General features: G+C 43.9%; 1 protein-coding gene across 1 annotated transcript in view; it reads right to left on the bottom strand.

Annotated features, from left to right (window-relative positions):
- The window catches only part of TGFBR3L (transforming growth factor beta receptor 3 like), a 52,333-nt gene that overhangs the window by 26,720 nt on the left and 13,587 nt on the right, over positions 1-12,026 (bottom strand). Inside the window, exon 3 of the mRNA XM_068274550.1 lies at positions 3,733-3,817. Within this exon, the coding sequence (XP_068130651.1) occupies positions 3,733-3,817 (85 nt within the window). The remainder of the gene's footprint in view (positions 1-3,732; positions 3,818-12,026) is intronic.

Genomic DNA, 12,026 nt, shown 5'->3' with positions numbered 1-12,026 from the left:
ATGCACTGAAAGGGGGGCCTGGTTATTTATACTCTTTAGACCTGGCTAAATAGCAGCACTGTCTGAATGAAATTACACAGATGACAAAATATGTCACACAATATTTCATAGTGCTACTGTGTAACTATTTCAAGGAAGTCATGATTTGGTGGCTGTGGGATTTCAGCATATGGTAGCAAGCAAATCAGAAATTCTGTCATACCTGTAACTTGACAACATCTCGCCTAACTTGGCTACCTTGACCCTAACCTAACAACAAGGGGGCAGCCCCTGCAACCGGGACCGGGGTACCCCAGAGCTTTAAGCCCCCCCCCCCCCCACTACTACTTCACTCCCTCTGAAAAAGAGGCCAATCCTTCAGATCGGGTGTTTTTGTGGCTACACCTGTTATGGGTGTGAGGATTACTTGTTTTGTTGCCCTTGCAAGGCTGTGAGGGGCACAAAGTAGGCAAGAAAAAGGTTGTGGACATTGCGGTGGTCCCATAAAGGTTTTTCTGGGGTGGCATGATTCATAGTTACACCGCTGACCCTAACCCACAAGAATATTCTAATAATAACCTCATATCTAGAGTTGGGCCGAACCTCCGATTTTAGGTTCGCGAACCGGGTTCGCGAACTTTCGCGGAAGGTTCGGTTCGCGTTAAAGTTCGCGAACCGCAATAGACTTCAATGGGGATGCGAACTTTGAAAAAAAAAAAAAATTATGCTGGCCACAAAAGTGATGGAAAAGATGTTTCAAGGGGTCTAACACCTGGAGGGGGGCATGGCGGAGTGGGATACACGCCAAAAGTCACCGGGAAAAATCTGGATTTGACGCAAAGCAGCGTTTTAAGGGCAGAAATCACATTGAATGCTAAATGACAGGCCTAAAGTGCTTTAAAACATCTTGCATGTGTATACATCAATCAGGGAGTGTAATTAAGGTACTGCTTCACACTGACACACCAAACTCCACTGAACAGAACAGGTATGCAGTGGCGGGTTCACTGAACAGAACAGGTATGCAGTGGCGGGTCCACTGAACAGGTATACAGTGGCGGGTCCACTGAACAGAACAGGTATGCAGTGGCGGGTTCACTAAACAGGTATACAGTGGCGGGTCCACTGAACAGAACAGGTATGCAGTGGCGGGTTCACTAAACAGGTATACAGTGGCGGGTCCACTGAACAGAACAGGTATGCAGTGGCGGGTTCACTAAACAAGTATACAGTGGCGGGTCCACTGAACAGAACAGGTATGCAGTGGTGGGTTCACAGAACAGGTATGCAGTGGCAGGATCAATGAACAGGTATGCAGTGGCAGGATCAATGAACAGGTATGCAGTGGCAGGATCAATGAACAGGTATGCAGTGGCAGGATCAATGAACAGGTATGCAGTGGCAGGATCAATGAACAGGTATGCAGTGGCAGGATCACTGAACAGGTATGCAGTGGCAGGATCAATGAACAGGTATGCAGTGGCAGGATCAATGAACAGGTATGCAGTGGCAGGATCAATGAACAGGTATGCAGTGGCAGGATCAATGAACAGGTATGCAGCCAGGGACAAGCTAAGGCTAACTAATCTTTCCCTATGAGAGACTGCAGTAGCTCGCCCTACTCTAACTAATGCAGGCACACGAGTGGCCACGGCCGCCGCTGCCTGCCTATATAAGGGGGGGTGGGGCTCCAGGGGCTAGTGTAGCCTAATTGGCTACACTGGGCCTGCTGACTGTGATGTAGAGGGTCAAAGTTGACCCTCAGTGCATTATGGGGCGAACCGCAATGGGGCGAACTTTTCCGCAATAAAGTTCGCGTGCGGTACCCGCACGCGAACCACCTAGGTTCGCGCGAACCAGGTTCGCCGGCGAACCGTTCGGCCCAACTCTACTCATATCCTATCTCACAGGTTCCCAACATGCACACCTATCTAAAGAGTTGCATCTGGGGCGTTCCAGAGGAATGTGTGCTCATCCCTAGAGCAGGTTTTGTGTTTTAGGGACTGAAATATACGTTCTACAAACGGACAAATGAAATATAAACAAAGCTAGGAATATGTACTGTATCAAGGGGAACGTGAGAAAATGTAAATAATAGCTTTATTTTTAATGAGGTGTATACTGCTGTATAGTGTTGAAAGCACTACTGATCTCTTAGGCTTCTTTTACACTGCTTGCGTGGTCGGTGCGACTTGTGATGAGATTCCGATCGGCAATCGCATGCATATAGAGAAATGCAAGAGCAGTGCAGAGAGAAAGAAAATCACATAGAGTAGTTTATAAAGGTGCCTTTTTGATTGTGACGCATTTTGCCTGCAATTCCCACTCAATTTCTCCATAGTTGTTTCTAGCATGGAGCCTGCGGAGATTGCTTCACTAGCTATCACGATAGATTGCGGTTTGGCATTTTTATCTTGACTTGTACCTGATGTTCATGTATATTGTTATGCAGGAAAACAGAGGCGCCAAAAGGATAAAAGGAAGCTAAATGAGCTTAAAAAACAAATTCTTGGTAATTAGAGGAGGTAGTGGTGGACTTACCTCCTCCAAGTAGACACACAACGACTGTAGTAAAGACAGTCAATATATTTTATTTATGAACTCCAATGTATATTGTGTGCCTCTGAGGAAGCAGCTTTTGGCCGTAAAACGTGTCAGGCAGTCTCTTTTGTGAAACTGGATTTCTGAATCGTGTCGATACTTTATATCCGCAACTTAGAAGATTTGTGATTGAAGAATAAATAATGCATCTGTTCCTACAAAACCCTTTGTTTTCTTTGTTTGGACCTTGACACACATAGTGCACCTTCTGGGGGTGGAACTGAACTACTTGTTTTAGTGTGGTTATTGTATTCCTACACAATTCCCCAAAAAACGCGATCACATTGCAATTTGCAGTGTAAAAGATCCATTGCTTATGTTCCCATTTGTCCCTTCCTCGAGGGACTGTGCAGTACACAATAGTTCCAGACAGCGGACATATCGTACATAGCATGATACAATGGAGAATGCTGTGAACCAGAGTTTCATGCTGGGCACGGTGACAGGACATCCCAGGTACCCCCCTATTCTTCCCCAGAAAGGCATCTTTATAGTGCTCCAGCCAAATTACATAGAATGTTTACCGTACCCCTGAACTGAGAGGGATGTGGGCGTTGCCATTTTTTTCCCTTTTAAACAATACCTGCTGATATCTTTGGCTGCAGTAGTTTCTGGATTACACACCTGAAATAAGCATGCAGGAATGCAGCTAGTGCAGTCACATTGCAGTCAGAAACATTTGGCCAGGATGCTTGTTCAGGGTCTATGGCTAACTGTATTTGAGACAATGGGTCAGCAGGACAGCCAGGCAATGTGCATTGTTTAAAAGGAGATAAATAAGTCAGCCTCCATATTCCGCTCGCTTCAGGTGTGCTTTAAAGAGAAACTCCGACCAAAAATTGAACTTTATCCCAATCAGTAGCTGATACCCCCTTTTACATGACAAATCTATTCCTTTTCACAAACAGACCATCAGGGGCGCTGTATGACTGAAATTGTGTTGAAACCCCTCCCACAAGTAACCCCTCCCACAAGAAAAGTTCAAACTTTTGGCAGATTCCTGTCTGTGAACCTTGTTGCATTGTGGGAAATAGCTGTTACAGCTGTTTCCAACTGCCAAAAACTATGCAGCAGCTACATCACCTGCCAGCAGTAAAATGTTCACTGGAGTTCCTCTTTAAAGTAGAATGTGGTAAATGAGTTGGTGTGTACCTTTCAGTGTTCCCAAACAGAGAGCCATGATGATCAGTAACTGCATCCTGTCTGTACAGAGGTCCACACAGCTGGCCAAAGAACCCTGCGGGACAACAAAAGGGAATTGGATGACTCGAAAACTAAATGACGGGAAACTGGGTAGAAAATAGAATTATTAACCAGCAAATGCAAAGGCTCTCACAGTTGTGATAACACATAAAACTAGTTCATACTGTAAACAGCACAGAATTTGTTAAACCTTCCAGTAATTAGCTGTAGAGCATGGGTGGGACAAGTTAGGGGTACAGCCTGAGCAGAACATAAGAGACACATTTACAGCAATATTACCCTTCCTTCCACCAGCAAGTACTGCGAGTTATGCTTTTAGTGCGACCCATGATACTGAAGTAGCGTGATCATTACTGACGGTAACCATACCTCCCAACTTTTTAAGATGAGAAAGAGGGACACTTAAGCCACGCCCCTGCCACACCCCCAAACACGCATACCATAAAGATTTCATAAGAAAAATATGTTGTTTTATAATTCCTTTCTATTCTGGTTCATTTTCCTTTCATATTAACGTTTTAAAATTAGTAATATATCAATTTAAAGGATGGGAATAAAGTTTAGAGTCAATCAAACATTTTTTAGTAGCTAAATATAAATATTTACATAGAAAGAGGGACAAAGTCCTGAATGAGGGACAATGGAGGAGGAAAGAGGGACAGGGCTCTCAGAGGGACTGGCCCTCCAAAAAAGGGACAGTTGGGAGCTATGACGGTAACGCTTGTTAGCAATGCGTTTACCATAGCAACAGTCACACTACTCGAGTACCGCGGCTGAAGAAAGGGTAATATTGCCGTGCACCATCTGTGCATGGCAATATTACCGCAGTTACATGCATCAGGTACCTTTGGTACGCTTTAAGGTGTGATGAGGAGGGGGCACTTTAGCATTTCTACCTTAGGTGCTGGAGAACATTGTCCTGACCCTGCATTATAGCATAGGAGGCTCCTCTCAAAAAGTTGTCACTGCCTGCCCTATGCTGTATCCTGCTATGCCTTAAATAAAAGAGCTTAATACAAACTTGAATACGGTACCGAGTTTCTCTTCGCATTCCTGCATATAGCATAACAATTTTTTCCCCCTCTGGGCTGTGGTCACACGTGTATGCCTACAGGAATCTGCCTCAAATTTATTTTAGGTTTATTCACCATTAAAGGATACCCGAGGTGACATGTGACATAATGAGATAGACGTGCTTGTACAGTGCCTAGCACACAAATAACTATGCTGTGTTCCTTTTTTTCTTTCTCTGCCTGAACGAGCTAAATATCAGGTATGTAAGTGGCTGACTCAGTCCTGAGAGTCCTAAGAAATTCCCCTTTTTACCTCTTTCTTGCTCTCAGAAGCCATTTTCTGCTAGAAAAGTGTTTTATAGTTGGAATTTCTTATCAGTGATGATCACACTGTAGTCACTTCCTGTCTGAGAGCCAACCACTTACATACCTGATATTTAAAGGGGAACTGAAGTAAGAAGTATACAGAGGCTGCCATATTTATTTCACTTTTAATCAATACCAGTTGCCTGGCAGCCCTGCTGGTCCATTTCTCTGCAGTAGTATCTGAATAACACCAGAAACAAGCATGCAGCTAGTCTTGTCAGATCTGACTTTAAAGCCTGAAACACCTGATCTGCTGCATGCTTGTTCAGGGGCTATGGCTAATAGTATTAGAGGCAGAGGATCAGCAGGGCTGCCAGGCAACTGGTATTGATTAAAAGGAAATAAATATGGCAGCCTCCGTATACCTCTTACTTCAGTTTCCCTTTAACTCTTTCAGGCAGAGAAAGGAAAAAAGGAACACAGCATAGTTATTTGTGTGCTAGGCACTGTACATACACATGTCTATCTAATCATGTCACGTTACTTCGGGTATCTTTTACTCGCAAGCTCTGGACTGAGGCACCCCCTCCTCCCCAATAAATGTTTCCAGCTGATGCTAAGAGGAGCTTCCCAGCATCTCCCCCCTTCCATATGAGACCATGCTTGCAGCTTTTTCAAGCTGCCCATCTGTTCCCGGCTGCAGATGTACTCAAATGTACCTTTTTAACCAACCCCATCACCACCACCGTTACACCCAAGGCTGTTGTCTCTCTTGCTTTGGCCTTGGCTTGGACCTGGCTACAGGTTTGTGCTACATGGAGTGCAGGCCGTTAATCTCACGTACATCATACAGTATGTAGTAACTGTAGGTTTGTCTGATTGTAGTGGCAGTATTTTCTCCTGCCTGGCCTGTGCTCAGGGCCTGTTTATTTTATAGATGAAAAAGTTCCACATATGAGCGAGATGAAAAAAGTTAGAAACCAAGAGAATGGATGAATGAACACACTAAGAGATAACAGCGAGTTGGGCATCCCACCAACGTAACAATGCACTTACCTGGTTAAGTGGAGCCGTACACTAGAGCTGCAGGTTTTTCTTCTGATCGAATATAGAATCTGTATTTGGCTTAGATCTTTTCTCATCCGTTGTAGAGTCAGCGTGTACCTCCCTCTATCCTGCTCATCCCCGTACCTGTGTCCCGTCCTTCAACCTCATCTCCAGTTTCTGTCTGCTTAGAAGCAAGTGGCCCTGTGACGTTCTGATAAGACAGGTGACACAGGCAGAGCTCGGCCACACATGTACAAACTGACATATGGTATGAAACACGATAAGAGTTCATTTCTGATAGATTTACTAGGAGATGGTTAGCAACTTGTGATGGGCATGTGATGCGTACTGCGTTAGTTGGGATCATGTGTTTGCAATAGAGGACAAGGCTTCACCTGTTTGATGTAAAATAGATTTGCCAGCAAATGAAACAAACATCTCAGCTTTTTTAAATCTTTTTAACCATGCAGTGAGGGCCATTTTCCATAATCAGCAGTTTCTTATCAGATTCTATCTTCTGTTCCTCTTAGCAGAATATCAGTAATGTTACTGATTGATAATCTATTATCGCTTATCCTAACCTGTTGGTGGTGGAACCGCATTTCAAATGGCCAAACCCACATACAGGGGGTCAGATGTGTAGGACCTTCCTCCTCGGTACCGCCAGGATACTTCCAGCCAAACAATCGATTGAGCTGCCACACAGCATTATGTTTTAACCTTGTTACACTAAAGTTTTGATGACGTTTTGAAGATTGTGTGGACTTCCATCGATTGTTTCACTTATTCTAACCTAACTCTCACAATACCTCTCCCTACCTTCTCCGAACACTAATTTTGCCTCCCTGCTAATGCCGCTATCCACAGACTCCCAGCTAACTAACTCTAGTTTAACCACTTCAGCCCTCAGCCGTGTTTTACTTTATGCATCCGAGCAATTTTCACCTCCCATTCATTCGCCTATAACTATCGCTACTTATCACAATGAAGTGATCTATATCTTGTTTTTTTCCGCCACCAATTAGGCTTCCTTTGGGTGGTACATTTTGCTAAGAGCTACTTTACTGTAAATGCATTTTAACAGGAAGAATAAGAAAAAAACCCTGAAAAAATTCATTTTTTATCGTTTTTTGGCCATTATAGTTTTAAAATAATAAGTGCCTCCATAATTAAAACCCACGTATTGTATTTGCCTAATAGTCCCCTTTGGTCTGAGTGCAGTCAGTTGCCCATAGACATTGCCTGATGAGTGCTAACGATTAAATAGAGTGCACCTGTGTGTAATCTGTCAGTACAAATACAGCTGCTCTGTGACGGCCTCAGAGGTTGTCTAAGAGAATATTGGGAGCAATAACACCATGAAGTCCAAAGAACACACCAGACAGGTCAGGGATAAAGTTATTGAGAAATTTAAAGCAGGCTTAGACTGCAAAAAGATTTCCAAAGCCTTGAACATCCCAATGAGCACTGTTCAAGCGATCATTCAGAAATGGAAGGAGTATGGCACAACTGTAAACCTACCAAGACAAGACCGTCCACCTAAACTCACAGGCCGAACAAGGAGAGAGCTGATCAGAAATGCAGTCAAGAGGCACACGGTGACTCTGGACGAGCTGCAGAGATCTACAGCTCAGGTGGGGGAATCTGTCCATAAGACAACTATTAGTCGGGCACTGCACAAAGTTGGCCTTTATGGAAGAGTGGCAAAAAGAAAGCCATTGTTAACAGAAAAGCATAAGAAGTCCCGTTTTCAGTTTGCTACAAGCCATGTGGGGGACACAGCAAACATGTGGAAGAAGGTGCTCTGGTCAGATGAGACCAAAATGGAACTTTTTGGCCAAAATGCAAAGCGCTATGTGTGGCGGAAAACTAACACTGCACATCACTCTGAACACACCATCCCCACTGTCAAATATGGTGGTGGCAGCATCATGCTCTGGGGGTGCATCTCTTCAGCAGGGACAGGGAAGCTTGTCAGAGTTGATGGGAAGATGGATGGAGCCAAATACAGGGCAATCTTGGAAGAAAAACTCTTGGAGTCTGCAAAAGACTTGAGACTGGGGCGGAGGTTCATCTTCCAGCAGGACAATGACCCTAAACATAAAGCCAGGGCAACAATGGAATGGTTTAAAACAAAAACATACCTATGTGTTAGAATGGCCCAGTCAAAGTCCAGATCTAAATCCAATCGAGAATCTTTGGCAAGATTTGAAAACTGCTGTTCACAAACGCTGTCCATCTAATCTGACTGAGCTGGAGCTGTTTTGCAAAGAAGAATGGGCAAGGATTTCAGTCTCTAGATGTGCAAAACTGGTAGAGACATACCCTAAAAGACTGGCAGCTGTAATTGCAGCAAAAGGTGGTTCTACAAAGTATTGACTCAGGGGGCTGAATAATTACGCACACCCCACTTTGCAGTTATTTAGTTGTAAAAAAAATGTTTGGAATCATGTATGATTGTCGTTCCACTTCTCACGTGTACACCACTTTGTATTGGTCTTTCACATGGAATTCCAATAAAATTGATTCATGTTTGTGGCAGTAATGAGACAAAATGCGGAAAACTTCAAGGGGGCCGAATACTTTTGCAAGCCACTGTATATATATGTATATACTATACAACCAAAAGGCCTAAATGGTTAAGCTACCGTCGCTAACCGCAGCTCAGCTACATAGTGCCAGGTCAGGGGGAACAGACACCCTGGTAGGGATATAGAGGGAAACAGGAGGAGCGTGCTGGCGGATAGGTAAGTGTGCTCCACTACCAACACTCTGCCCCTGAAATTAATGGACTTTACACTTTAGTTGCATCACATTTTTATTCAATCATTTTGTTCAGCCCACTGAATTAAAGCTGAAAGTCTGCACTTCAACTGCATCCGAGTTGTTTCATTTAAAAATTGCGGTAATGTACAGAACCAAAATTAGAAAAAAAAAGTTGTCTGTCTAATTATTTATGGACCTAACTGTATTATAAGCTGAGGCGATTCATGAGTTCAGGTTTGTGACTAAAGCCAAGTACACACTTGAAAGATCAATGAAAGATCACTGACCAATTTTACCCCCTTTCATGTAGTATGAGAGCCATACCTACACAGTCTATTCTATGGAGCTGAACTCCCCATCAGATAAAAATCTTTGCAAGATGCTGTATACAAAGATGCGGTACACATGCGAAAGATCAGTATCTGCAAAAGATTCAGTTCCTGCAAAAGGCATTCATAGTCTATGATATCTGCAGGTCTCATGCACACCTTGTTTAACGGACATTCATCTGCAGATCAGATCCACCAGGATGGATTTTCAGATCTGCAGATAATTGTCTGATCTGCAGATAGATGTCCGTTAAACAAGGTGTGTATGAGACCTGCAGATAACAGACTATGAATGCATTTTGCAGGAATTGATCTTTTGCAGGAACTTTTGCACAAGTACAGCAACTTTGCATACAGCATCTTGCAAAGATTTTGATCTGATTGTTGTACTCAGCTTAATAGAATAGACTGTGTAGGAATGGCTCTCATACTACATGGAAGGGGGTAAAATTGGTGTGTGATCTTTTATTAATCTTTCAAGTGTGTACTTAACTTGAGGGCTCTTTCACAGTGCAATGTTAAAGTCGCACGTTACAACATGTAACGCACAATAACTTACAGCAATGAAAAATCAATGGGTTGTTCACAGTGCAGATGTTGCGTTGGTGTCTAACGCTGCACGTGAAATGAAAGTGCTGCATGCTATGCGTTATACACGTTTTAGCTGCGTTAGACTGTTTGCACATGCTCAGTAATGTTTTCTTTTTTTTTTTTTTATACGCATGCGCCGTTTTCGTGTGAAATCACTGTGCGACAAAAACGGCGCACCAAACGCAGGGCTAAATAACGTCCAAGTTATAGTCTTTCAATGCGTTGCATTAGGGGCACGTTATGCGACCTTAACGTCGCATCAAGCGCAACATCTTACTGTGTAAGAGCCCTTAATCTCACTGTTACTGCTATACTGAAAATCTGTGAAACTAATGGATCATCTGAATAGGATTTATTCTGCCCATGTCAGATATGCATTGATCTAAACATATTGCGAGTGTCCCCTCCATGTCACCATGGTACCCAGCATCAGAGTCGGGACAAGGTCCTCCAACACCCACGGCTGAGACACCAAGGTATGCCCCTCCATCCCTCCCACCCCAGCCGTCACACACTGATTGCTATTAGACTAAGAGGCGCCCCAGGGCCCCCAACACCTTAATCTCTAGTTATCTGGCTTGCAGTCACTGCCATGCATCCCCTTTTCTTATTTCCCTCTGCTTCAAAACACAATAGGGGAAGAATAGCTAAGTGAGTTGTGCGCCCCCTCCTACACTGTGCCCTGAGGCTGGAGCCTGTCTTGTCTCTGCCTTGGCCCTGACCTGACCAGTATACCCGACTCGAGGCAAAGCTACCTAAGGGTAAGCACAGAGGTTTATTCATGGTGGATCTATATGTAATGAAGGCGCCAGGGCATTTGGGTGCAGGGTAAAGACAAAAAGGACTCACTCTGCTCCTTCAAAAGTTCCACTGGCATTAATTACTATATACTCTGTACAGTGCTGTGGAAGATGTCGGCACTCTATAAATACTAAATTATAATAATATTCCACCTCCAGGCCATCATTGACACTGGGATAAGACGCAATTTGGCTTCCAGCTATTGCTGAATTACGCTGTTTTTATCGTAATTTAGTCTCCGTCTTTTGACAGCACCCAAATTACTGACTACGGCCAACGGAGGTGCTGGCTGCACCCGGATCTCCGGCGCCCTTTTACCCGACTCGGATCCACATATCTCTGTGCCTTGTCCATTCCTCTCTTCAGTCCCTTGATTTTTGATTTGGCATTGATTTTTGGTTAAAGCATGGCATGGTGGCTATCGCTCTTGCCTTGCACCGTTAGAGTCCCAGGTTCAAATCTGTGCCAGGATACTATGTGTAAGCAGTTTGCGATTTCCACTTTTTTGTGCGAGTTTCTTCTGGGCACTACTGTTTCCTCCTACATCCTAAGATCATACAGGCAGGTTATTTTGTTTCTTCTGGAAATGGCCTTAGACTATGCTAGGGACATTAGACTGTGACCATGGTAGGGGTTATACTGTGAGCACCTCTGAGCAGGGTTAGTCACATGACTATGTGCTGTGTAAAGTGCTGCAGAAGAGGCCAGTGCTAAGTAAATACAAAAGACAACAGTTACTTACGGTAACGTCTTTTCCGGGAGTCGGAAGGACAGCAACCCAAATGAGAGATGATTCCCTTCACTACTGCTGGACAGGTAAAGGTTAAGAAAGCACAGCGGAGCATATATAAGCATACATCAACTCACCATCCTCAGTAATAATCAAGATGACCACGAACAATGCTTAAACAATTTAATAATAATAAACTTCAACAACAATATATACAACCCTGGGTGGGTAGTTTGGGTGCTGTCCTTCCGACTCCCGGAAAAGACGTTACCGTAAGTAACTGTTGTCTTTCCCAGGGTCAACTCCAGGACAGCAACCCAGATGAGATAGATATTATCAGTATCAGGGTGGGACAACTGCATGTTGACTTCTACCGAATGATAAATCAGTATTAGCAGATACGTCCAATCTATAATGTCTTACAAAAGTATTCTTACTTGACCAGGTAGCTGCCCTACATATCTGATCAATGGAAACTCCAGCCTTTTCTGCCCAGGATGTAGAAACAGATCGGGTTGAATGGGCTTTTACCATACTTGGAACCTGCTTACCCCTGACCTGGTATGACATGGAAATACATTGTCTGATCCATCTAGAGATGGAGGCCTTAGAAGCCTGCTTACCCCTATTCAGTCCTGAAAACAGTACAAACAATGCCTT

Source organism: Hyperolius riggenbachi, chromosome 3 (genome assembly GCF_040937935.1).
Source record: "Hyperolius riggenbachi isolate aHypRig1 chromosome 3, aHypRig1.pri, whole genome shotgun sequence".
Lineage (NCBI taxonomy): Eukaryota > Metazoa > Chordata > Amphibia > Anura > Hyperoliidae > Hyperolius > Hyperolius riggenbachi.
This window is presented reverse-complemented; position numbering and strand designations above follow the sequence as displayed.